At 37.4% G+C, this 26892-nt stretch overlaps 1 protein-coding gene across 1 annotated transcript in view; it reads right to left on the bottom strand.

Moving 5' to 3' along the window:
• The window catches only part of ASXL3 (ASXL transcriptional regulator 3), a 173432-nt gene extending 153516 nt beyond the window's left edge, over nucleotides 1-19916 (bottom strand). The window contains exon 1 of the mRNA XM_074340180.2: nucleotides 19711-19916. Within this exon, the coding sequence (XP_074196281.2) occupies nucleotides 19711-19764 (54 nt within the window). The 5' untranslated portion in view covers nucleotides 19765-19916. The remainder of the gene's footprint in view (nucleotides 1-19710) is intronic.
• Between the last annotated feature and the right edge of the window lie 6976 nt (nucleotides 19917-26892).

Genomic DNA, 26892 nt, shown 5'->3' with positions numbered 1-26892 from the left:
AAATTACTTTGTTATATGGAATTATTTAATTCTGACCACTTAAATGTTGAAGAAGGACAAAGATGTTGATGCTTGCTTTGTTACAGTTAATAGTAACCCTTTTCTCCTGAATATAGTTAGACAACAGCAACCCCTCCTCAATAATTCATTGATTTAACAAATATTTACCAAGCACACATATGTACCAAAATGAAATACAATAAAACATGTTATCACCATCTCTGGAGACACTTATCCTCTGGTTTACTAAAGGTGGGGAGGGGAGGATGGCAAACATCTAATTTACTCAGAAATACATTTAAAATAAAAGGAAGGAGACTAGGCCATATACCTTCTTTCATACTCTTTCAAAACGCCAGTTTAGTCTACATAGAAATGACCCATGCATATCTTATTTCTAGGGGTGGTATTATAATTCAGATTCTATGTAGTAGTGATGATCATCGTGGTATTTTTTTCTTTTGGGTCACTGCTTTATCTCCAGTACTTGGCACGTGGTAGGCATCTAATAAAAACTTACTTAATGAATGAAAACACGATGAACAAAGGACAAAGAAGGATTGATGTACTGAATTTATTGTTCAGTACACCAATCTCTATGCCTCATTCTCAACTTCTGAAAAATGCCGTTTCCTACTTTGATTGGAATGGGAGCTGCCATATTCCTCTAGAGACCACAGAGTTACCTACTAATGACGGGGTGCTGGGATGGCAGGGGTCTGGGACACGACAAAGGCCAGTCACTAATCTTCCCCAGAATACATTAGCCTAAAACTCAAGAAAACAAATTCCAGTTGCTTTCTGGTAATAAGCCCATGTGATGAGAACCTGATACTTGCTGGAAGCCAGGTTCCTAGCCATGTGAAAGAAGCCAGGCTCCGAAAGTAAGGCTTCTGTACCGAGAGAAACAGGGATAAGAGCGTCCCGGACACAGGCATTCCTTCTTTCCAGGTGTTTCTAAGGATCTTTATTGTCCTATACTGGTTGATGTTCATACAAGTTTTCCAATCAATTCCCCTTTTCACTAATTTGCTTAAAACTGGGTTTTAGTCTCTGTTCATGGCTAAATGTTCACGACCAATGTGTTTGTTATACTAATTAAGCCTTTAGTTGGTTCCTTTCACAGGATAGACAAAATATATAATGTTGCTAAGTCTTATGTTAAATTTGATTCCTTTAAAGATGAATAGAAGAGTAGCTATTGGTAAAATTTATTTCTTCATCATTGGCAAACCTAATTCTTAATGAAATGAAACTTGGGAAGGCAGTGGCAGCCCTTTGTCAAGTACGCACTTTGACCCATCCAGAGACAATAGTTCAAAAATTAAATGACTGCATAAAATAAGGAACTCACCAGGCAAAGCTATAAATAATTATAGCAGTAAGAGGTCATTACCTAAAACGCAAGTGTGATGAGTAAAGAATTTCTCAACCCCAGGCTTCAGAAAAAAGGCTAACATTTTAAAAATATGAAGCAGGTATCCCAGCATTTTAGCAACATGACCTGGAAGTCTTCTATTGGTCAAAAAGCTTACGTGATACGTATTTCCCTGTTCCTAACTGGAGTCATGCATAAAAACCTACCATAACTGTTTATACTAAAAAACACGTCAAAGATTTCCCACCAGGTTTATTATACTCAAGTAATTAAGATATTATTAAAGTAGCTGCACCAAGATTTACGCTAAGTACATTCTTGGGACCATTACTTTTATATTCTACTTGATGTCCTACTCAATATCAGCCAAGTTCTGCAACCCTCTACCTATTTTTGGCTCCTGTTTCGTAAAGCACAGGCTAGAGGAACGAAGGCCATATTTATCACAGCACAAAGCAAACAGCACTGGTTTCAATCAGCCAATATTTGTTGATCTGAAATATGGGCTGGGTCTCTTTAAGGAGGCAGTGGAGCATGAAAACTTACCTTTGCCAACAAAAGATTCTTTATGAAATCAGATAGTCCCTATTGCTTTCTAGACTTCCTCAGTCCTGATTTTACCAGTCGAATTCTCCGTACAAGCGGGCTGGGAGCTCATTATACTATACTGCTACGTTTAGATGTCAGAAAGAAGAAAAATGATGAGGTCTGATGTGATCAAAGTATCTATTCCTTTGAAAGAAATACAAATAAGAGTTACCTATTAACCAACTCTAAATTAACACTTACGTAAAGTCTTACTTAGATTTTTCCCAGAGGTTGCCGTTCAGCATTATTAAATTATGCCTGAAGATAAATTAGGCCAGATGTTTTTCTCTTAGATTCACTCAACTATAGTCAGTAGGCACTAGGCCCACAAGGAATCAAACCCTCCCCATGAAAGCTGTATGTAGGAAAGGCTGTGAGATTTCTGTTAGCTACTTTGACATTCAGATTTTAAGAGATACCTACACCTGCCATCAGGTATAAAGAACACATAGGAGAACAAACGTTGGGATATTCTGTAAGTATTCTGGTGCAAAAGGGATATAAATGTAAAATATGTCATCTCCATATTGGGAATTAAAAAGGAATGATGAAAATCTGTTTTGTGGACCTAGCAATTCAAGGGTGGCCTTACTTATAATAATTATAATTAAGTACTTATACCCTCATATAAAGGCCAAACATCTTTTAAGGAATTCACTGTGAAATCAATGTCTCCTGCAGATAAATTACGCCGTAATGAAAAATATCATTTGACATGGAAGGGATTATGCATTAACAACTCCATCCTCATTTCAGCAAAAGATTGGTAGAAAATCTTAGGAAATCTGGTTTTGAGGTTTAGCTTTAGTGCATGGAACAGATACGGCTGCATACCGGTGAACTGAAGGGCTAGACAAACGTTGTTCATCTGGTTTAAGATGCATCTGGTCAACACATTCCTCGTGGTATGAAAGTCTGCAGGCTTTCAAGACAGTTTCCTTCATTTTCCCCCCTTTTCCTACATGAAGGGGTAGGGCTCAATGGGGAGTCTGTCAGCTGTCAGAAGTTTCTGTATGCCATATCTAGAGAAGAGTGGAAACTGGTGGGAAATAGCCTGAGGGAGACTGAGGTTTCAATGGAAGGAAATGTAGCCAGGAATCTTGGAGACAGACTGGGAAATATAATCCCTTATTGGGGGTGCTCCTCTCAATCAGCACTCCTCTGGGCAGAGAGAGAGAGAGAGAGAGAGAGGGAGAGAGGGAGAGAGGGAGAGAGGGAGAGAGGGAGAGAGGGAGAGAGGGAGAGAGGGAGAGAGGGAGAGAGGGAGAGAGGGAGAGAGGGAGAGAGGGAGAGAGGGAGAGAGGGAGAGAGGGAGAGAGGGAGAGAGGGAGAGAGGGAGAGAGGGAGAGAGGGAGAGAGGGAGAGAGGGGGAGAGGGAGAGAGGGGGAGAGGGAGGGAGAGGGAGAGAGGGAGAAAGAGAGAGAGAGAGAGGGAGGGAGGGAGAGAGAGAGAGAGAGAGAGAGAGAGAGAGAGAGAGAGAGAGAAATAAGCAAGTGTTATTACAGTGTCTGCTTTCCTCTTCTCAATGGTGTGTGGAAATCTGGCCATACCTTTTTCAATGAAATACAATTTGTCTGGACTTGGGAACTTGAACTCATTTACACTATCCAGGTGACCTTTTTCTATCTCTTTAACTATCTGGGAATTCAATTCCCTGTTAACAATAATTGTTCTGCTCTTTCTGGTTACAAAACTTTCCTCCTCAGTAGACAGATGGGAGGAAAAGCAATTATTTTATAAGGCAAAAATATAAACAGAATTATCTTGAGAATAAAAAAGAATTGTCCTTATAATGAAAATTCTCTATTGTTTGCTAGTTTAAAAATACCAAAGCATAAATACTGGAGAGGATGATTTTACAAGGCAATTTAATGTAATGAAGAAGAAAAAAAGGGGTTTGACCTTGTTTGCCTTACTTACTTCTTAAAAGTGTAATTATGCATTTAGTATCTCATAAACAAAGGTAAAAGGTGGCCGGGAATAAAAACACCTGTTTTGCTATAAGGACTGTATCTGTCAGGATAGGCAGGGATACAAAGCAGTAAAAACCAACCCCAAATCTTAGTAGATTAAAAACACTTATTTCTCACTCACATCTGTATGTCCAACCAAGAACCAGGCTGACTGAAATTCCATCTTGTCACCAGCTTCTGAGATCAACACAGACGGGAAAGAAATAAGATGAATCAAACACTGGCTAGAGGGAACAAGACAACTCACATTATAATGTCCAACTTCAAGAGGGCAAAGAAATGTACCCCTACCACATGACTGTAAGGAAGGAAAATGAAAGAGTTGTGTACCAACCTATTGACTATAATGAAATATCCAGTCAACCATTCATTAAAGACATAAAAAAAAGTTAATAACTTAGAACACAGTCTTTTCTCTGTAAACGCTATCCAACAAAATTAAAGCTATATAAACAAACACAGAGAAAAAATTATTACAAAACACTAAGTTTTATTAAAGTTCTACTCTGTGTTTCTCCGTCATCCATTCTTCTGAATGACACCTTTGATGTCCTTGAAGTTGCTTCTTTCCTTAAAGCTGCCTACTACTATCACCTACCACCAGCATGATTAAGAAATAAAATTTCATGAAAAGATGGAGTGGGAGATGATCTCATTCTCTACTCCATCTTTTAACAAATGAAAAATTGTTTAACTTATATGAATCTTGCATTTCCTACCGTGAAGCTGAACTCAGTAGTGAATTTTGACCAAAAAAAAAAAGGCAGAGTCATTAGAAGATTAAAAGGCAATGCAATATCTGTATTTGCGCATTGATTTTTTTTTTTTTCTCCTGCTGATAGTCCATCTATTCCTATTTATTTTACTGGAACTCTGTCTGTGAAGATAACATTAGCCAAAAAGTGAAGACAGATATATGAAAATTGGAGAAAAGATTGGAACGGAGATAACACTTTTGTTTAGTTTTAATAGTGTCTTTATTTCTTTTTCTCATTTTCTCATTAAAAAATCCTAGTGGGTTACATGTGTTTTTTTCTGCATACACAATAGCATCTCTGACTAGAGCAGACCATGAACAACATCAAATCTCAGTACCATCCACCTTCATCCAAACTGAAGAGGTATGGGTAAATGTCCACAAATCTAGGAAAAAAGGGGGTGGATAAGGAGAAGAAAAAACTTCTAAAGCACTATCTTTCTTTCATGCCAGCTTTAGGAGAAGAGAAATTCCACTAGATGAGTAAACAAGAAGTGACAAAAACAAGACTGTGATGCCTGTAGAATTCTACATGAAATAAAGAGTCATTAGTTATGCTGATCTTATCTCAATATTCAAAGAAATGAGTGAGGATTTATACTGTAGAGAAGATAAGTTTGCTCCCTTTTGCTAAATTAACATTTTCTAAGGGTCATGATTAACCTGTGAAGAAAACTTGGCATTTTTACAGTGAATAAAAATTTCACGTGCATACAGAAAGAACCTGGAAGCTTCGTTCAGAATTATATATTTTGTGAATTCAGATCCTGAATTGTGTTAAACAATATTATAAATATTACCATGTTTCCCCAAAAATAAGAGCTAGCCGGATAATCAGCTCTAAAGCGTCTTTTGTAGTAAAAATTAATATAAGACCGGGTATAATATAATATAATATAATATAATATATTAAAATAAGACTGAGTTTTATATTGTATTATATTATATAAGACCCAGTCTTATAGTAAAATAAGACCGGGACTTATATGAATTTTTGCTCCAAAAGACGCATTAGACGTAATTGTCTAGTTAGGTCTTATTTTGGGGGAAACACGGTATATATAGATTATTTATATATAACTCTAAAGGAACTGGTCTATGAGGGAAAATAGAACAGAAACCATCCATTGTAACTTCTAGCCTCTAAATCAGGAAAGTTTCAGAGGAAACAGAAAATTTTCAATGGCTGCTTTGGCTTTAACATTTTTTAAATGTAAAATGAGTATCATAAAAAAATAACACCAGAAAGAATGAATGAGAATGAGAAAGTATGTACATTAATAGGCTTAAGGTCAAGAGCTCTACAGTTGGGCAGATATGGATTTCAATCGTTCCACTTACTAGCTCAGCAAGTAAGTTTACCCTGTCTGTAGTAAAGGCAATGGCATTTATAATTTGTTTTCCCAGCATATTTTCCATCTTTCCTTTACTGGTGCTTTTGTGTAAATTTCCTCTGCTCCATGTAATCCTTGTGTGGCAATCTATCATGTCACCTGATCCTGGCCATTGTTGTTGGTGAGGGACGGTGTGTATCAGCCAAGTAGGACAAAGTGAAGACTTCCCCGGGATTGGTATTAATACTACTACTACTACTAATAATAATAATAATGAAGAGGAGGAGGAGGAAGAATAGGAGATGGAGTGGGGAGGAGGAGAGAGATGATAGGTAGGTAGGTAGGTAGGTAGGTAGATAGATAGCTATTCATTCTCTTTTATGCTGGTGTGCTAATCTATGCATGTCTGGGTGCCTGTGACCACCTGATTTTGCCCAAGACTTAGATGGAACGCTGCCTGCAGTATGTAGCCAAGAACAAAGACAAAGGATGGAGAGAAAGCAAATACCTGGATGACATCATTTAAATCTCTATATCCACTTACAACTGATGTCCATCCTTGGGTTTCTCAGTGATGTGAGCCTTTTAGCTTAAACTAGCTTAAGGTAAATTTACTTCAGTTTTAACTGAGAGAAACTCAATTAACAGACATTCTAAATTTCTTAACTGAAAAACTGTGGGTAATATTACAATGTTTCTCCTAGGTTTGCTCTTAGGATTAAACAATATAATGCTTATAATAAGGTAGTGCAGTATCAGGCATATAAGTACTCAAAAAACATTAGCTCTTAACCATTATTATTAATAAGTGTTACTTTATGATAACTGATATAGTAAGACTATCCCATCATTATATCAGAATCCTACACTCTCAAAAAGAGGCTATGACACCAAGCATATAAACATTTGATTTACATTTACAAAGGAGGTTGTTTACTTTGTGAATATTTCCAATCTGTGTTGGAATCAATGTATTAGATAATTAATTCTTCTCTTGGTTTGGAAGTGATTGTAAGCCTTTAATAGATCATTATTATAGCTTATTAAAATTAAACATAGAAAAAGATTACTTTTAGGTTATTAAATTTCTACTATACTACACAACTTTAAATTTACAGAGAAGTATCTCTTGGGCCCTAAGTGGTTTATATTTTTACACTGATTTTCCAAAGGTCAAAGTCCATATCTTATTTCATTCACATGGCACCTAACATAATGGCAGAAACTGAATATTTTCCAGTGCCATTAAGCATGATGACTATCAAATTATTATCCCAAAGAAATAAAAGGTGTTAGTGGGCTGAAAGTAGACACAGACTTTCAAAATCCATCAGTTGTCCAATAATTCTTAGGAAATGTGATACCTTCTCTAGATTGTACAGTGATAATTCAGCAATGACACAGAAATAAGAAGACGTAGTTTTATAGTTCCACAGTTCTGTTGAAAACTCTTAAAAACTTAGCTCTAACAGCTCCTCTGAAAAAAATCTTCTTTAACTTGTTCACTTTATTCAACTATAATCAGCACGAACTTAACATGAGGGAGTGCATTAGGCACTCGGGAAATGATTATAAATAAGAAAGCAAACAACTAATAATAATATACTGTCACAACTACAAAGTGCTTTGGGAACACATGAAAGTATCTCAAAGGACACTGAAATCTGGAGAAAGTATAGGAATATACCAGATAATATGAAGGGGAAGAGTGGGGAAGGAGGACTTTACAAAGAGAAGAAACAACAAGTACAAAGTCAAGGCAAAATGTGTAATAGTACGATAAATACAAAAATCTAACAGTACTTTTATATGACTGGCATTTAGAATGCCAATGGCAAGAGAATCAAGCATTGAAATTGGAGAAGTATGCAAAAGACAAACCTAAAGAATTCTGAAACAAGGGACTACACTCTGAGAATAATGAGAAGCTATTAAAAGGCTTTTGAAAAAGAGGTATTTTGTATATTCCCCATTAGCACCTCCAGATTCATTCTCTACTTCTCCATCCAACTCTGTGACCCAGTAAGCTGACATCTATGAATTTCCTCAATGAAGATCCCCTGTGCTCTGGCTTCTGGATGGGCTCAGCCAATAGGAGGCACCCACTGAGGATCAGAGAATGGAAGGGGAGAGGGGTCAGAGTATTAATGTCCATGTTTCCCCCTAGCTGTGGTTATATTTTACTACCTACGGTCACAGTTCTTGTCAGGCACTCTTTTTCTACAATCACAGCCTGCAACACTGCAGTAAACTACTCCCTGCTCTTCTTGGCCCTTCAAGTCCAAGGCTAATAACAGCTTCCTGCTGATGATATCCCTGATTTTCCTCACCATCCTTTGTTCTTTTCTTTTCCTGTGCCCTAACTTTCTTTAATCACCCCATTAAGATAATGCTGTTTGTTTCCCACAGGAACCAGTTCAGACTCAAGGTGGAGGGTACCACGGACCAGTTTTACCTTTAGTCAGAACTCAACGGTAGGTACCATAAGTCAGTTTTACCTTTGAAGAATCTGTTATGGATGCAATAAGGATAATGACTCCAAGTGGAAGCAAATCTAGAGTTAGTGAAATCAGTTATAAAGTTGTTGTAGCAACTTAATGAGAAGATCGAAACTACCAACACTATCGTTAAGTGGCATCTTCTAATGTCAGACACTGTACTAAGTACATTATACACATTATCTTACTTATTCCAGCCACTCTTTAATGTTATTATTCCCTTTTAATAGATAATGGAGCTACAATGGAGAGATGTTAAATAATTTGCCCAAGGTCAAACATAGTAAATGGCAGAACTGAGACTCAAGCATAAATCTTGTTGACTTTAAGGCCTGTCATTAATCTATAGTTTCCCATATGCTGACAGTATCAAGGTAAATTATAGTGGAGTGGATATAAACATAGGATGTAAAGATAGGAATTTGAAGATTTGAAGAAAAGGATATAAAACTGGCAGAGCTCAATGATTATGAAGTAAAAGGCAAAACATACAAAAAGGCATTTATGATGACAAGAAGGTTTTCAGCTTGAAAAACTATGAAGATGGTGGTGGCTTTCACTGAAAAATGACAGAAAGGGGGAGCAGATATGCTGGGAGCAGGAGGTGGGGGAGAGAGGATATATTTAGTTTTAATATTGTTGACTTGATTGTTGCTATGAACGTGAAAACGTTTCCACTATAGCACTGAAGAGGCCATATACCTTTTCTCATTAGTCCCTAGCCACTGAAGTATAGATATGGGAACTAGAGGCTGACAACTAGGTGCATCTGCCTGTGAATTTATTCTTGAAATTGAGATGCAAAGACATAGCAGATTATGATACATTCATGTGATACATTGACAGCAGTGGCAGTATCCCATCTCAGTACTAAGTCACAGTTGTGACTATTAGTGCTGATAACAGTACCCACTGCAATATCCCAACTAGACTAGTTTTGTAGCATGACTTTGTCTATGTGTTTTTGCTGCCCAGTCTCTATTGATTCCTGCCTGTTTTCCCAGCTTGGTTTTTTGAATTCTTCCCGATAATTATATGAACTACTTTGTGGCCTCCGAGAAACTCCTTTTCTACTTAAGTTAGCAAGAATTGTTTTCAGTTGCATGTATCCCATAATTCTGACTGATAAAGCCAACATATTCATTGCTGTATCCTGCTCAGTATTAGTGGAGCCCATTCTGCGTTGTTCTTAAATCATTTCCAACCTATAAGCTAGATATGCTAAATCTGCTAAGTGCTTATGGAACTCTTAGAAGACTTCAAAGAATTCACGGTTTGGTGGGGGATACAATGCAGAAGTAAGTTCTATATCACAACATGATTAAAATTCTAAAGCATAAAAAACGTAACAAGTATACTCCAAAAAGAAAAAAAAAATAAAGTACAAGTATACTCTAGGAATCATGTGGGATACAAACAAATCCACCCATAAACATTTAAGACAGAGTAGTAAAACTGCAGAACTTCAAGGATAAAGCTAAGATGTAACAATTTTCAGATACAAAAAGTATATCCCCTCTAAAACAAAACCCACCACAAACAAGGTATCACAACTGTTGATGCAATAACATAATGAAGACGTATTTCCAAAGCAGTAAGGGTAAAAAATTATCAACCAAGACTTTTATAACTAGCTAAATTATCACTCAAAGGTAGGGGATACATGGAATCACTTATGTTTTCCTACAAGTTTCTCCACGTTTTTTAAGAGAAGGATGTGCTAAGCTCTATGAAGAGATCTTTTGAATCATTAACCACATATTTTGGAGATAATGCTTCCTAAAGGCTGCTGTTGACCACTTTCATACACCCAATCTTTACTGTATTAGATTTATGAGGATAGGAATAATTTAGGGAGAGGGTGAGGATAACAGAGAGAAGACGTAGTCATTCACTCACTCTTTTCTTTTTTAATTCTTATAACTTCATAGGAGTCTATAATTAACTTAAAAAAAGGTTTAATAAAATAGATTTTTAAAGGCATGGGTAAAACAAAAACATTTTAGATATAAAAAGATTTTATGAACCCAGCCAGAGGCCCTCATTAAAAACAAACAAACAGACAAACAAAAAAATGCTATTAAAGGAGGCAATTTAGAAAGGGGGATTATGACACAAGAAACAAAGTTGAACACATACGTTGATAAAATATGTTAATAAATTTAATTATCTACTGTTAAAAACAACTACTTTCTGTGTTTTAAAAAAAGGTAAAATAAATCTAAAGTTATAGAAACTGCTACAAGATGGGAAGGCTAGTGTGATGTATACCAAATTCTGCATATTGTTAGGGAAAACAATCACATATGCTTTAAAGAAAAAAATTTTGCCAATACTGGAAAGAGCTTCCTGTGACCTGTTGAACTTTAACTCAAAGGTAATCACAAAAGTTTTTAGGCAGAAGAATGATTCAGTAAGATCAGATCTGTTCTAGAAAAATAATTATAGCTTTCGTAAGCAAGACATGGAGAAGAGATGAGAGAGAAAATTAGTTGGAAGGTCAGAACTACGCAAAATATAGTGAATGAAAACAAAAAAAAAGCTAAATGTGAGCTATATTTAGAAGACATAATTTACTACTCTCCACAGATAACATGTGTTTAGGTATACATAGATAAGTCTCTCCCAAACAGGAATGCTGTCGCATTCCTCTTTCTGTGTCAAATGCAAAACACATTTGTGGGAGATGTTTAGCTGAACTGGATAAGTTTCATTTGAAATATCCATAGTACATAGAAAAAAAAAACAATAGGAATGTTAATATACATCTGAAATTTAGCGGAAAAAATGAAGGCTGGAGTCCTCATCATGGGAGAATTACCACTGGGTGGTTAAAACTACTAAAGAAGGGTCCGAGGGACACTAAAACAAAAAGGATGGGGGCAGGCAGAATTCTGAGATATAGCAACACCACTTATTCTGAGGGATACCAAGAGGAGAAGGAACCCTCAAGCAAGCAGGAATGGGTAAGAACAATGATGACAAAAGAATAAGAATATCAAAGAAGTTTGATTCAAAATATTTTAACTGAATTTCTGGGATTGATTTCAAAGAGACAAGAAATTAAACTAAACAGAAATAATTCAGGAAAGATAATTTCTAATTGTAAGATTCTGAAGAATTATAATGCATATTTTAAAGGGAGGGGGTTTACTTATACATACTTTTTAAGAGATTATCTGTGTACGTGCACGGCAGAGAGGAGGAGAGGTTGAAGGGTCATACAGAGTCCCATGGTCCAGATAGCAACTTAGTTCAGCAACCACATCAACAAGGTCTTTGATACACGTATAAATTATATATGCAGTCATTTATTTCACATTAAAAGAAACTAAGAAGAATAAAAAAAAACCCTCACTATATCATGTCTTCTCTATGACTGAGCTGGAAAACAAACCCAGAAATCTGATCTCAATTTCCAATTCCTTGAAATTATTAAAATACGTTTTAATACATTATGGTTAATGAAATCCTGGAAATCTCCTGTCTTCTGAATAATGGACTCTGACGAGGGTCCATCCTATTCCATTCTTTCTTTTAAACTGCAGATAATATATTCAGAGATCAACTACTGCATAAGTAAAGAAAAATAGAACTATTTCCACAAAAAAAATACCAATTGCAGAACTATTTTAAAAATCATTATCTAGTTTTTCATGGACTACTTTATGCTAAAAATAGGCAAAATAAACCAAGATAAATAACTATATAATATAGTAAATTATACATCTATATACTTAGGAAAAAATCTGAAAATGTCTGAGGTTGTCCACTGAGTATGAATTGCACTACCTGGGAGAATTCCTCAGGTTCTAAAAGTTCCACCAAAGCTAAGGTCTTGGATATCATTTAACTTATATATTTCAGCTATTAAAGTCAATGTTCTGACAAGCCCTTTGGCTCTAACCCCAGGGCATGAATTTGCCTTAATACTACCTAAGAATGTGTCAGAGGGCTATATGTCAATCAACCTGGAGAAGTGCCTACTCCCAATTTAGTGTAGTCAGTTGCTGACATTAAAACCAGCAACAGTTAATTGTTACCACTTCAAGTAGGAATACTGAGGGAAGAGGAGAGGTAGGTGTCTAAGTTCAGGCTGATAAAGCTGTTAATTGCTACCCTTTTATGTAGATTTGTTTAATAATGAAAACAATGTGGCTAATCATATAATGTTTCTATTTGTTCCCCAAGGGCTCTTCAGGGAAAGTTTCAGTCAGGGCTAGATTTCTCCAGCTACCAACTGTGCAGGGACAAAAGCAGAACAATCAAGGCACTCAATGCTGGCAAATAGCTGAAAGTGGTTCTATACAGACCCCCCTCCTCCCAACCCTATCAGGAAGGGGCCAAGATCTGCTACTGACAACCTCTGGGGGAGAAATTTAAAACTATAAATTAACAACAACTTCATGCAGACTTTTGATGATTAAAAAAGAGAGAGAGAAAAATGAAAATCAGGCAATCTGAAAAGCAGGGTGAGTCTAATGACGGCTTGGCTCCACCATGCAACAAATCAGTTAAATTCACATCTGTTAAAATGTCTGTATTATTTTTAAAAAATCAGAAAAGACAGAACAGAATAAAAAAAGAAGTCCTGTGCCAGTCCCGCTCCTTATAGACAGCGTGATGATATTGAGCACATCATGAAACCATCCTCAGAGACCAAGATACTGAGATAACTCTACCTACCTACCTGCCTGCCTATGTACAGGTCTCAAGAGTGTATCCGAGGAAACACAGTGCTCTGTGTTGTTTTGTACAAATGTAATGTATGTTGGTTACTAATATTTACTTTGCCTCATTTGGCAAAGGATAGAGAATAAAGTTGTGTTATTTAAAATAAAATATTTCTAACATCAATTTTGTTTCAGACTCTTTATTTCCAAGTAATGGAAACATTCAGAGATACCTCAGACCACAGGGATACCCTCTCTAATAAGGGATAGTCATTTTGTTTTGTGTTTTTTTTTTAATTCTCTTTCTGCTACCACCTAACCCACCAGCCCCATGCTACAATTTACAAAGTCCAACTGCTTAAAATTACTTTCAAATCCCTCCCCTCAAAACTATTTTCAACTTTACTGCAGCCCCTACCTCCTCAAGTCTTCTGATATTTCTAGACCTGTCTGCTTATTGCCCCCTGAACCCATCCTCTTTCTGGACTCTACACCTTTACTCATGTAGTTTGCTCAGATTGTTCGCCTCTCATCACCTGTTTAATCTTACTCATATTTCAAGGGCTACCAAGTTTCATGTAATCCATTAGGCTTTCTACAATCACCATATACTGCAAAGTTTCTCCCTTCTGTAAGTCTGTAAACTAGCATCTGCCTGATCATTAATGTGACACCCACAGATGGTGTCTGCTCAGTCATCCTCCAGTTTTTCTTGTCTCCTCTGCCGAACTCTATACTCCTGGAGGATATAGCTTTGTACCCTCCCCAGCATTTGAACCATATATGTAGGAGCCCTTAAAATGTTTAAGGACCATACTTCATATTTCCAATGTATTTCAGTGAAGTGTTGAAACTATTACATTATTAAATTTAATTACTTTATAAGTTAACTTTTCTATGATGAAATTCCTTTACAGGTGTGGGGGTTCAGAATGAGTCACCCCAAGAGATTCCTCTGTGGTATTCAGGTTGTTTTGGGCTAAGGGCAATTTTAGCTTCAGGCTCAAGAGGAACTTCTGCCCCTCTCTTTAACGACCTAGAGAAAACTTGAACTGGGGCCTTGCCCATAAGGGATTATCAGGATAACTTCTTTGGACCTACCTACAGGGGAGGACAAACTTCTATTTACTAAGCATCTGTTCTTATCACCCTGTAATGACCCTTTGACACCCCACAGCACCTCACCTCATCCCTAGCTCAGGATGTCTTATACACCCATGTTCCCTTTCTATCTCTGAACCTCTCGAGCATGTGGGGTCTCTGACTCTCTTGTGTATGTGGGGTTCCCATACATATGTATGTATGAAATTTGGTTATTTTCTCTTGCTAATCTGTCTCATGTCTGTTTGATTATTAGACCAGCCAGAAGAACTTTAAGTGTAGGGGAAAGTTTGTTCCTCCTCTACACAGGTATAATTCTACAAGTCTAAAAGCTATCATACACCAAGGAGATAGGCCATTTCTGACGTCCAAGGAATTATCTGCTACCAAAGAATTTGTCAAAGAAGAGAACTTAAGAAAGAATCAATTCTTAAAATTTGCTTTCATGTCAGCAGGAAATAAAAAATTAACAACCTAAACAGTAGTCCTAAATTCACATTTCTCATTAATTTGAACACATTTTTTTTCAACGTGAAACTCTTTTTTTTTCCCCCTAGATGGGCATAGAGATTGCTACCCTCTTCCATTCTTCACATTGCAAAATGGAAATTTAGGTTCCATATCTGAAAGAAGTGATGATGAGATATCAGACAGAAAGGGATGATGTTACGTGTAGAGCACAGAAAACAGCTGAATCAAACCAAGTGAAATGAAAGCGACTGAAAATAAAACTCCAATTGCCAAAGACATTAGACAGGCTCGTAAACCAATAAGCAGTGTCATAATTATGCTTATGTGTGCCTTTGGGGCTTACCCCAAATCACAAGTTAAAGTGTCCTCAACTGTTTAGGGCCTGGTCCTAACCCATAATCTGAGCACCACTAGCATAGTGAGCTATGTCAAGAGTCGCGCCAATGCTCTCTCCTCCATCCCCATGTTCATTATTCCTGAAAAAATGATGCTTATTTCTAAAACACAGACAAAAGTCCAAGCAACCAGTAAGTTAACAATTATGAACAGTTTTCTATTTAACAGCTATCAGTATCTTTCAGCTTTATTTTCTAGAAACCCTACCAGTTTGTTTAGAATAAAATGCATTACGCAAGAGAATCTTCACTGTGCGGAAGATTCATACAGATTTCCTTTAATTAATAAACCCCCCCACTTAATACAATATGATATACAAGATTTAAATTTCTTTAAAATCTTCAGTAATCTTGCTATGGCATAAAGAAATATGTGCCTGTTTTCTCCCAACAATGAGGCAAAATTGCTATTTAAATTCCCCCCCCAAAGGTCACCTTGAACTACCAAGAAAAAAAAACAAAAACAAAAACACTGATATTCATAGCTGAGTAAATGTATCTAAACTATGAGCAAATAAATCAGCCATGTTACCACGCACAAAGCTATTGAAGATTGCTACAATTTATTTTCAGGTGCCAGTGAGACTAAACGAAGATTGTAAGGAATGAAACAAATAGAAGGAAACTCAGGGAACAAATTAATACATTGAACCATTATCTTAACAGCAGCATTCCCTATAGAACAAAGCGATGCAACTATCAAAAAGCACTTCTCAAAGCAACAACATTTTTGCATGTCAAAAAAAAAGAATTAACCTAGAACAAATATATAAATAACAGTATGTTCTGTGTTAAGCCAGTAACAAAGAAACCCCTTAGAGCAGTAAAACAAAGTCCTGTCAAATCCCCATTTTTTACAAAGAAGCATGAAGATCCTTTCACAATGGTTTAAACTGTATTTATAGTAACAGAGTGAAGACTTGAGATAAAAGTCAAAAAAGATTAAAGTCAAAGCCCCAGCTCAACATGAGTTATGGTTTTGATTTTTATTCTCATTGTGGTCTACAAATATTAAGACAGAAGATACTTCCATGTGATTATGGGATCCTCAGAGACTCTACAACCTTAGAAGAGCAGATAAAACAGATGAAAATGCATCTGGTTTGGGAGCAGACTCCATATTAAATGGCAATGCGCAAAGTAACAACCACAACTGCAGAAGGCCGAGGGGGAGGGGAAGAGGCTGAAGGCTGACATTTCTACAACTGATGCAGGGCAGGAACAAAAAAAAAAAAAGGGAAAAAAAAGATGTGGTATTACTGTTTTAAAATGGCAGCCTGTTAATAATCACTGCATTCTCAAAAACACAGGGAAATTAGACCACCATTCCTTTCTCTCCTAAACTAAGCAAGCCCACTACATACAAACATTACATACTTCTATGAAAAAACTGGTCGAGCTTGATAGTTGCATCTCTATCTAAAACAAAATCCCTGGAGTTGCCACACAGAGTTTACAGATTTGGAGACCACATACTTTTCTCACAAAGAAAAACAAAAATTCTGTTGTCGACTGGAAGTTCTTACTCTGGAAAGAATTGCTCTTCTTCCACATATATTTTTCTTTAAAATGAATGCAAAGCTACATTTAAATATAAGCTTTTGGTCACAGTTCAAAAAAATCTATTTTGCATTTCCTCTTCCCTGATATCCTCTCCTTCAAGATTCATTCTCTCTCTCTCTCTCTCTCTCTCTCTCTCTCTCTCTCTCTCTCTCTCTCCTCCCCCCATTTTTCTTCCCTCCAGTGGGAGATAGAGGTGTGTGTGTGTGTGTGTGTGTGTGTGTGTGTGTAATGTTATATAATGTACACCGTATTAATTGGAAGGCTATTCTTCATGTTAATTTGGATATTCTTTCTCTAGTTCATATATTGCAGGAACCACATACTGAGTTGTATATTATCCATCAATTCTTAGTCTTTATTTTTAAAATCAGATACCTGGTTTAACATTTGATGAAGAAAAGGCTAAAAGTCCTTACCTACAATAAGCACAGCAAGGGGCAATATAAAATATGTAATGATAGTATTTATATCACAGAAGTGCTAAGAAGAAAATCATTTCTTTTTCACTGAGTATAAATTATTATCAATTGTATGCATAAAACGTTTTTCATGCAAGTTTGGAAGAGATTTTAAGTCTAAATGCACTCATGTAATCATAAAGAAAATCATAATCATAATGAAAAAATGTCACTATTACCCAAATGGATCCACTTCTCTCTTATTCACAAAATAAGTTAAGAATGATCATAAGTCACTTTTACAAATCACAAATTTCTGAAAAAGATATTTCCAATACAATCACTTGCTATTTTATTATTTTATTTCAACTGTCACATTTTGAAATCATACACATTTGTACAACTACAGGGGGGGGGATAACTTGAACCAAATTGAAAAATTACCATAACTACTAGTTCAATATGTCTGGTTAAAATAGAGACATCTGGTCTATCATTAATTCTTTTGTGTTGCTGACTCCTAGTGTGTCTTTTCCCATCCATGAACTTTGCAAGAGGAAAATGCAACTTTTAACAAAAATCTGTGACTCAGAAGTCTATTTCAAGATTTGTCAATACAGATATATTATGATTAGATCTAATAAAGCACAGTATTTTCAAGAATAGTAAAGTATCCTGATTGAATATAAACGATTAGCTTTAAATTCTATCAGAATAATGTTATTTATTAAGTAATTCTTTGCAGGAAGATATGGCTAATTCATGAGTCACTATTTTTAAATATTTATAAATAGACACTGTTCACTTGTTTAAAATACATACACTGAAGCTCTATAATAATACTTGATTGCCACTAGAAGGAACCTGAATAATGCATTTTCAGAAGCCTTCCACACCCCCATACAATTCTGAATTAATGACTGGGCAAACAATAAGTAATGTAGTATGTTCTAGCAAAAATGCAGTGATAATATCCATCTGGCATCTACTTAACACTTACTGCTTACTTAACACATACTCCTGACAAATAAGTTTCTTCTCCCAGACACAGTTCATTAGAGAATGACTATCACCTACCCATGCATCCACAGAGAGTAAGTGATTTAGTGATTAATACAATCACAGATAAGAGGAAAAATCATATCCTACACTACAACAAATTAAGAGATGAAGTGAAGGGATCTAGCCACTTCTTCAATCAAAAACTACACACTGCAATTAAAAAGGACTTTTGTTACTTCGTCGCAGGGCAGTAGGGCCAATTACCTAAAACCCTTTGCTAGAATCCAGAGACATACCAGCAAGGCCCTTCAGCGAAACTCAGATAATTACTTTTGACAAATGTTCTCTTTGAGCATGGTGTAGTTATTCAAAACCATAAAAAAAAAAAAAAAAAAAAAAAAGACCACAGTTACAGTAAAACAATCTTTACAAAGTCAAGCCAAAAAACACGTCCTGGGGTCCCCTCACCCTGAACGCAGTCGGTTTTCTTTTGGCCAATTTATAACAGATAGTAAGTTGGTGAATAAATATTTAATATATGCAGTCGAAACCCTGAAACGCTGAGCTCCAAATGTAATGCCTTGCATTCCCGTGAGACACACTGTACAGAAATATACTTTAAAAAAATCCATTTACAGCTGCCCTTTAAAAGAAGAAAAAGAAAAACCCACACATACACATGCATCAAACCAAAGACGCCGACGCCCCTCTGCGAACCAGCATTTCTATAGAGACATTCTTTCGATGATTAAAATGTAAGCTCCGAAAGGTTAAAGAAAAGGAAAAGCAGCCAAGTAACACTGCCCAGGAAGCCAGCAGTAAAACACACCTAGCTGTACACTCTTAATAACCTTCCACTACAAATGACACCGACCCAACTTCACCAAACACACACACACCCAGTCACACACTCACAAATTGCACACACGTGCACAGAATGTACACACAAACATGGAGCACAGCACAATACCTACAAACACAAACGAACTTGATCCACACAAAACATGCACGTATCGGTGTGCATACATAATACTCACGACACGGCACACAGACACGCAACGACCTAGCCCACATGCACACGCCCCACAAGTCCGTGTCGGACACACACCGTGCATGCACGTGTAAAATGTATGAACTCACAAACGCCGAACATACACACAGACCGTGCACAGAGTTATTGATGAAATTCCGGGGGGTGGAGGGGCCGGGAGGGAGTGGTAATTGCCACACAAAGGTCTCCGGAATGGTAGAGAGGAAAGTGGAGCGGGGCCGAGCGCTCGGAAATTCACCCGTGGAGAAGGCACAGCCGAGCCCCGACAGCGAAGTACCGGGAGAAGTGTCCCGGGCGGTCCCGGGCGCGGCGGGCGCGGGGCTCCCCGAGATAATCGCTGCGCCCCTCCGCGCGCGCACGCACACACACGGGGGCCCTTGGGCAAGCCCACTCCCGCAGAATAACAAAGAGCAGGAGCTCGGCGGACAGGCGGCGGCTCCGGCTGGAAGTGGCCGTCTCCGCTGCCGCGGGCCGGCGCGGGGCGAGCCGCGGGGCCGGCGGGACGCGCGGGCGGGGGGCGGTACGTACCAGGCGGGCAGCCTCGGCCCAGGTGCGGTCCTTCTTCTTCCTCTTGTCTTTCATGTTTGCATCTCATTGATGGTTCTGATGATGACGTGGGGGATTCCACGGGGTGCTCGGGGTTCGGGCGCAGAGACAATGACCCAGTGACCCGGTGACCCGCACTCGCTCCGCGGGGGGGAGGCGCGCGGGCGGCGGCGGCGGGTGGGAGGGATGTAGCGAGGGGGTGGGGTGGGGTGGGTGGGGGCGCGCGGGCGGCGGCGGCGGCGGCGCGCGGCGGCCGGGCGGGGGGCGGGGGCGGCAGCGGCGGCGGGGCCGAGGACGGGCGGGGGCGGCGCCGGCCGGGCTCGCTCGTGCGGGGCTCGCGCTGCGCCGCCGCCGCGGCCGCCGCGGTGACAGCTCCGGGGATGCTCTGCTCTGCCCCGCTTGCAACAATACACTCTGACGTCACGGGGAATGGCGACGCGGCCGCACACTCGCCGCGCTCACACTCGCCGCGCTCACACTCGCCCTCTCGCGCGCGCACACCCGTGCACACTCGCCGCGCGCCCCCCACTCCAGCCACGCCCTGAAACCCTCGCGAGACCCCTGTCCCTCCAAGCCAGCCCCCCAAATCCACGGGGCGCTGCTCGCTCGGTGCAGGCCGGGTGCCCCCAGCCCCGCTACGGCCGAAAACCGTGGACACCGTGGCCTTTGGAACTTATGAACGAGTCCGCTCCGCAACTCGATGCCTCTGTCCTGTGCGCTCTCACTCACACACTCTCTCACACACACATTCCCTACTACTCCACTGTGCTGGACTCCTTTAACCCTTTTCTGCTTGGCTGGGTGGATTCCCAGAGCCTTGTTGACAGGGTGCAAAACCAGCCTCTTCTAATACGGAACTAATAATAAACGTGTAACTTGACATAACGTTGAGCCACCTACATCAGCTTAAACAATGCAGGACCCAAGAGCTGTGGCGATGGATCAATGCCATGCCGTGCCTTAGCACTAGTTATTTTTACATCGCGTCCAGTCATCATTCTGGAGAGTAAAATAAGATGCATATGTAAACAACTGCACACCTAACACTTGAATATCTTTTAAATTATTTATAATTGCCAGGTTTGGGACGCATGAAGAGTTGGATTGTTAACCTTGTTAGCGAACTACAAAAATATGTGTGAAGACTTGAAAGTTTATTGTAACCTTTCCAGCTTCTTAGATCGCTGGTGAATTGTTTAGGTCAATAAAGTTATTGTTAAGCAAAGAAAGAAATGGCTTTACGACCCACACAGTAATTATGTGTATATTTATCTTGAGTAGCTAAAAAACAAAAAGGACACTCATACTTGATTATTTATGTAAGATTATTTCCTGAATATAATAATGGTATGTAAATAGTACTTTCTGCTTTTTCATATACATCATCTCATTTGATTCTCAGAACAGCGCAGTTAAACATTTTTCATTCTACTGCACAAATGAGAAATGAAGCTTAAAACATTACACTGTATCCAAGGTCTCTTGCTAAATCAGTTTTAAGAACCAAACTCAAATCTTTTGACCCCAATCCCATGTTGTTTCTATTATTCTAAATGGCAATGCTTAAAATACTAACTAGAAATGAACATCTATATCTAAGGAAAAGACACATGTCTAAGAATGAAAATTATAGTAAGGTGATTCCTTTGAGAACACTATCGAATGATTGAAGTAATAAAAATGGTTGATTACCAAAATTTAAGCAGATGCAGTTCATAATCATAAAGAACTGATTATGTTAATTCTTTAAAAATATGTGCTTTATTAATTCACTAGAATAAGAAAAAGCTATGCATCAGTTTAAGGAAATACCAAAAGTTATCTTCACTTTCTTTCTTTTTTTAAATGGATTTAGAGAACACACTGAAGTTATCCCTAGGGGAAAAATTTACCCATACAATTTGCATAACTCTATCCAGGTGTATTATATTTTTACTTTACATTTCAAATATATTAAATTTGAATCACATTCACATCTGCTTTTATTTTCAAGAATCCTCTTTATGGCTAAAGTAATGGATATATTTTCAAAGTATTCTCATTCTAATGTTTTCTCTTCCACTCAGAAATACCTATTTTAAGCAATCAGATCATAACATATAATTTGTTATTTTCTGTGAAATAGTGCTTAATAAGTCTCGGAGCCAGCTAAAGGAAAACATACATATTCAGTTGCTTTGCAGTAACTTATTATTCTTTAATAACCAATTCTGGATATTAATGAAGAGAAATACACCATCCCACTTAAGCAGATATAGATTGATTGTTCTTTAAAAAAAAAAAAAAAACTGAAACAAAAGGTAGTTTTTTATGCACCCATTCTTTGAAAATGAGCCAAGTATAAATAATCAATACTATAAACTGACTCTTAGATTCTAACTCTATTTTAGGGTATTTGAGTATAAATGTTCCCTAGCAGGTAAGTCTAGTTAAAGATTTGGTAAATATTCTGTGCCAAAATAATACATATTTCACAGACCACAAGAATAGTGGTGGGCCACCATTCCATAGAAGGAGTTGCTGCTGTTATATTTGTTTCTTCTACATGTATCTGTGTATATTCAGCCATACTTTCCCTTATGATGCCCTCAATTTCTCCATAAATGTCTGTGGCGGGAGGAGGGAATATATAAATCAATTAGAGGCCTTTTACAGTTTGGCAAATTACATGAATATCTTCTTTAAAAGAGGCAGAAAATGATGAATGTCACAAGAAATGTACAATTCAAATTATGTGAAAATTAATAAGAGAAACAACTCTCTGCTGGGAAGATTAAAGAAGGCTTTAAGAAAACGATATCCTTTGAAATGGGATTTGAAAGATGGGTAAGATTTGAACATTCAAATTTGTAGGAACGGAGAGAGACTTTACCAATATAAGTGCAGTAAAAGTCAGGACAATTTAGAACTAGGAAAGTATTCAAATGGATAGATGACACCTACCAAGCTGCTAGCATTCATTTAAATTTCATATAAGATCACATGTATTTCAAGAACCCTTACTTTAAATGAGAAAAGAGGGATAACTAACTCGAAGAGCATAGGTTCCAGTTAGAACTGTCCTACACATCCTTTTTCGAGAGTCCCATCCCAATTACTATGCAGCAATGGGGATTGCTCCAGAGTTCAATTGGCATGTAACAGTGCCTTCTCTGAACTCCCCTGCTTGTTTTCTTCTATTCCTGCTTTTAGGTTTGGAATTCAACAATTCAAACTCCTGTTGTGCAGGTCTCCTCTCATCAATTCCAGAAGACCTTTTCATCACTTGAAATAGACTTTTGTTTTAGATTACAAGATGTTTAACAATTGATAAACACTCAATACAGAGCAAACCCAAACAGCAATAAATGCCAGTTTATGTAAGACAAAATACAGGTGATGGTGTACTGGAAAAGGGTTAATGTTCATAAGTGACTCCATTCAATACTAAGAGAAGACAGACTTGAGAATTTGGGGACAGAAGTTATTGTGTCATGACTGGTCTGTCAGGAAATATAATCAGAGTGTTGACCAAATATGGAAAAGTTTAGGTGTTTCAGGCAGGAATAAGGGACTGGGATTGCTTTTATGACCATCCCACAGGCCCATTTCATGTGGAAGTCTGGAATGAATGGAAATCTCTTCCACCCCTCCCCCATACATGCCCACCAGCAAGCAGAACACAGAGCTGAAGGTGGGGTGAGGAGGGGGTAATAAAAGTTGAGGGGAAAGAATGAAGGCAAGGATAACGGGGGAGATGGAAGAGGTCAGAGGTGGTCTTGATGACCATGCAACATGAGTTTTATTTCTGAAATATATTTATACATAAACAGAACCTCTGAATTCTACAAATAAGAACATTTAATAATCTTATTTTTCCCAAACATCTTTTGTTAATGATCAGTTAGGAAATTTCATGACCACCTTGTCTCTTTTGTCCACTGCCCAATTCACTGAATTTCCAGCACTGAGCAAATCACTTGTCATAATTTAGGCCACAATAAATATTTTCTGAATAAAAAATAAATGATTGGAAATATAATAATGTGATCCGTTTTATTATACCGGTAAGTACAATAAAAATCCAGCCAATCAAGACATATTTCCTTTTTTTCCTCCTAATAGCAAAATGTTTTGGGTTTTCGCCCACCCCCTCTTATATTTCACTGAGCAGCCCAAGAGTAATACAAAGTGAAGTGAAATAAAGCCAAATATCAGCATTAATTATGTATAGTTAGATATTACTGCGTGAAGCTCCTAAGGGCTAATAAATTTTGACCTTATCGCTCTTATTCTAATCCTATATATCTTATGTAATGCACTTTTCAAGCCTCTCAATATATTCATTTAAAGTAAGTTTATACTATGAATATAAACATTAGCTGCGCTCCAGGAACATACAGAAGTGCTTTAATAATATTATCTTAGACTAATTGTATCTAAACTCTTCCACTAGGAAATGAGTGGATTAACTATAACTTTCTTCTTTTTTTACTTGAATTCTACAACAGTTTAATATTTTAAGATTTCAATGTACTGCAATTATAGAGATACATGTAGCTAAAAAGGAAAAAAAAACCTTGTAAGTTTTCTTCAAAACATTTTTGTAGCTGATTTTATTTGCACTGTCAATGCATATAGTTTTCTATCTTTAGTTGATTAGAACTATTTTAAGACTCATCTTTTAATTCTCTGGTCAATTTGTACTACTATTACATTTCCGTACTCATTGGAAAATAAATGCACTCATTAAAAAATAAAAATTTTCGTGTTATAGCCAGACCCTTAGCAAGTAAAGCATTCTTAAATCTGAGGAGAAATAGAATAAAGTGGCTAAAATTGTTCCCTTTTTCACTTTCTCAAATTGCTCCTTTTTCTGCTTTATACATCTACTTCCTTTGTGAAATAACAAACTCTCCTTCTGAGTAGAGCCCTTCATTCAAGAATTTACCTTTCCCCCCTTTAAACCCTTAATTAGGCATAGAGGACACAAGTGTGATTTATGACTTAGTGTTTAACAGGACTCACACTTAATCCATTACACAAAGAGGGATACACATATTCCCTAACAGCACCACTCATTAGTTTATACAAAATGAAAAAAAAAAAAAAAACACTTAGGAAATGTAAATAAAGCTTTGCTTGATACTATCTTCTTATGTATGTGTAATGTGATCAGAATATCAACATTGCAGTCTAACAGCTTTTTGCTTATTTTCAAAACTACGAATTAGATTACTGTAGGTAAACTCTAATTCAATCCCACATTTACTGAATAAGAAGGAAAATTACATGCTGCTAAATTCATCTTTGTGTGGAAAGAATGTTCTTGGTTCACAAAGGAGAAGACTAGAATTCTGATTACATCTACTGTCTTAGACTCTATAATTCAGAAGAATCTTGGCCATATTACTGATGATATTCAGCTTGTCTCAGTTTCCATGTTTACCAAAAGGGTAACTTTTGTGATTGAGACCCCTCCTCCATAAAACTTCAGAGGAATCACTAAAAATAATTCATTCTAGTAATTTTTCACCTAGCTGCTATTTTGTTATACAGTAAGGTGTATAAGGTATACCTTGTAGGTATTAATCTAGCAGTGAAACATCCTTTCCATTCCATGCAGAGTACCAAAAGCTCAAAGGATGATAGAAGGCCATGCTGCAACTTTTACAAGGATAGCTTGAAGTAATGGGGAGATAGGGTTCCCTTTGAAACCAAAGAATTCTTATTGCTTTCCCATTGAGTTTATTGTAGGGGACAAGGCTGATCATTTTAGCCAACACACTTCCAGGAACTATGGGGTGACATGATTGATTAGCTAAATAGCAGGAATAACTTGAAGATCTCTTAGGAGCCCATTGTAGCCAAGGAAATGCCATCCAATTGTCTACTGGTTTATGTGACATGTGATGAGAGAAAAGAAGTGGGAGTGTAAGAGAGAGAGAGAGAGAGAGAGAGAGAGAGAGAGAGAGAGCAAGAATTGCCACCTCCACTCAGAGACACACCTAGCAGTGAGGAAAGGCAGCAGGACTGTGTTTCAGAAAAGAGAACAATGACTCTGCAGTGTCTGAATTCTGTCCAGAATTTTCATAGCCCCAGTGAGGGTGGGGGTGGAGCTGAGCACATTTACCTTTTGTGTGAGAATAGAGAGATCCGGAAAAAGAGATTCTTGCTCACCCACTCCCCCTGACTTTCTACCACTCTATCACATTTAGGCAAGATATCCCCAAGGAAAAGGATCAAAGACAGTTATGACATTTAGATGTCAAAATAATGAATCATGCTTTTTAACAATATGTGGATTGAGTTGCTGGTAAGAATTTTGATCAATGTGCATTTTTTTTTTTAGTAGAAAATTGTTTTCCCTGGAGACTCTCCCCTTTTTAGACCAAGAGGTGATTAATTCTGTAGTAGATCCAAAATGTCTAGATCACAACTCTTCTGCCTAACCCATAATCACTTATTTAATTTCCATTTTATAAAACTAATTCCTTCTCCTTTTCTATTTGTGGGCTTTTTGCTGCATTTTTCTATCGAGGCAAAGAGTGTTTTGATAAAATTTTTAAAAATGTATTTTTAATTTTTTTTAACTTAAGGTATAGTTAATATACCTTAAATATACCTATATTTATTTAATATAAAATAAAATGTATAGGTCTCAAGTGTTCTGTTCAATGACTTTTGATAATTATATACACCTCAGTAACTATCGTTTACAAGATACAGAACATTTTTATCACCCCCAGAATATTATGCCATTTCGTCATTCCTCACCCCTCACAGAATAACTGCTTTCAATCACAACAGATGAGTTTGGCCTGTTAATGGACTGTTTATATTTTTCCCTGCCTGCAGCTTGTCTATTCATTTTTGTAATGGTGTCTGGTGTATTTAATGAGACCCAATGTATGATTTTTTTAAAATTTATGAATAGGTCTTTTGAGTATTGTCCAAGAAATCTTTGCCTATCCTAACTTCAAGAGGATATTCTCCTATCTTTTAGTCCCAAGTTATGATACTTTCTATGCTTTTAGAAATAGTATTTTAATTGTATTTTTGGATTATTTGTTGATGATATATAGAAATAAAATTGAGTTAGAATACTGATCTTGTATATCGTAACCTTGCTAAACTCATTTATGGGTGTCATTATAATTTCAAGTAGAATTTCTATGTCTATAA

This window comes from Rhinolophus sinicus, chromosome 4, assembly GCF_057876585.1.
Source record: "Rhinolophus sinicus isolate RSI-liver-muscle chromosome 4, RSI-T2T, whole genome shotgun sequence".
NCBI classification, from domain to species: Eukaryota; Metazoa; Chordata; class Mammalia; order Chiroptera; family Rhinolophidae; genus Rhinolophus; species Rhinolophus sinicus.
Note: the sequence above shows the minus strand (reverse complement) of the source record. Positions and strands in the feature narration are given on the sequence as shown.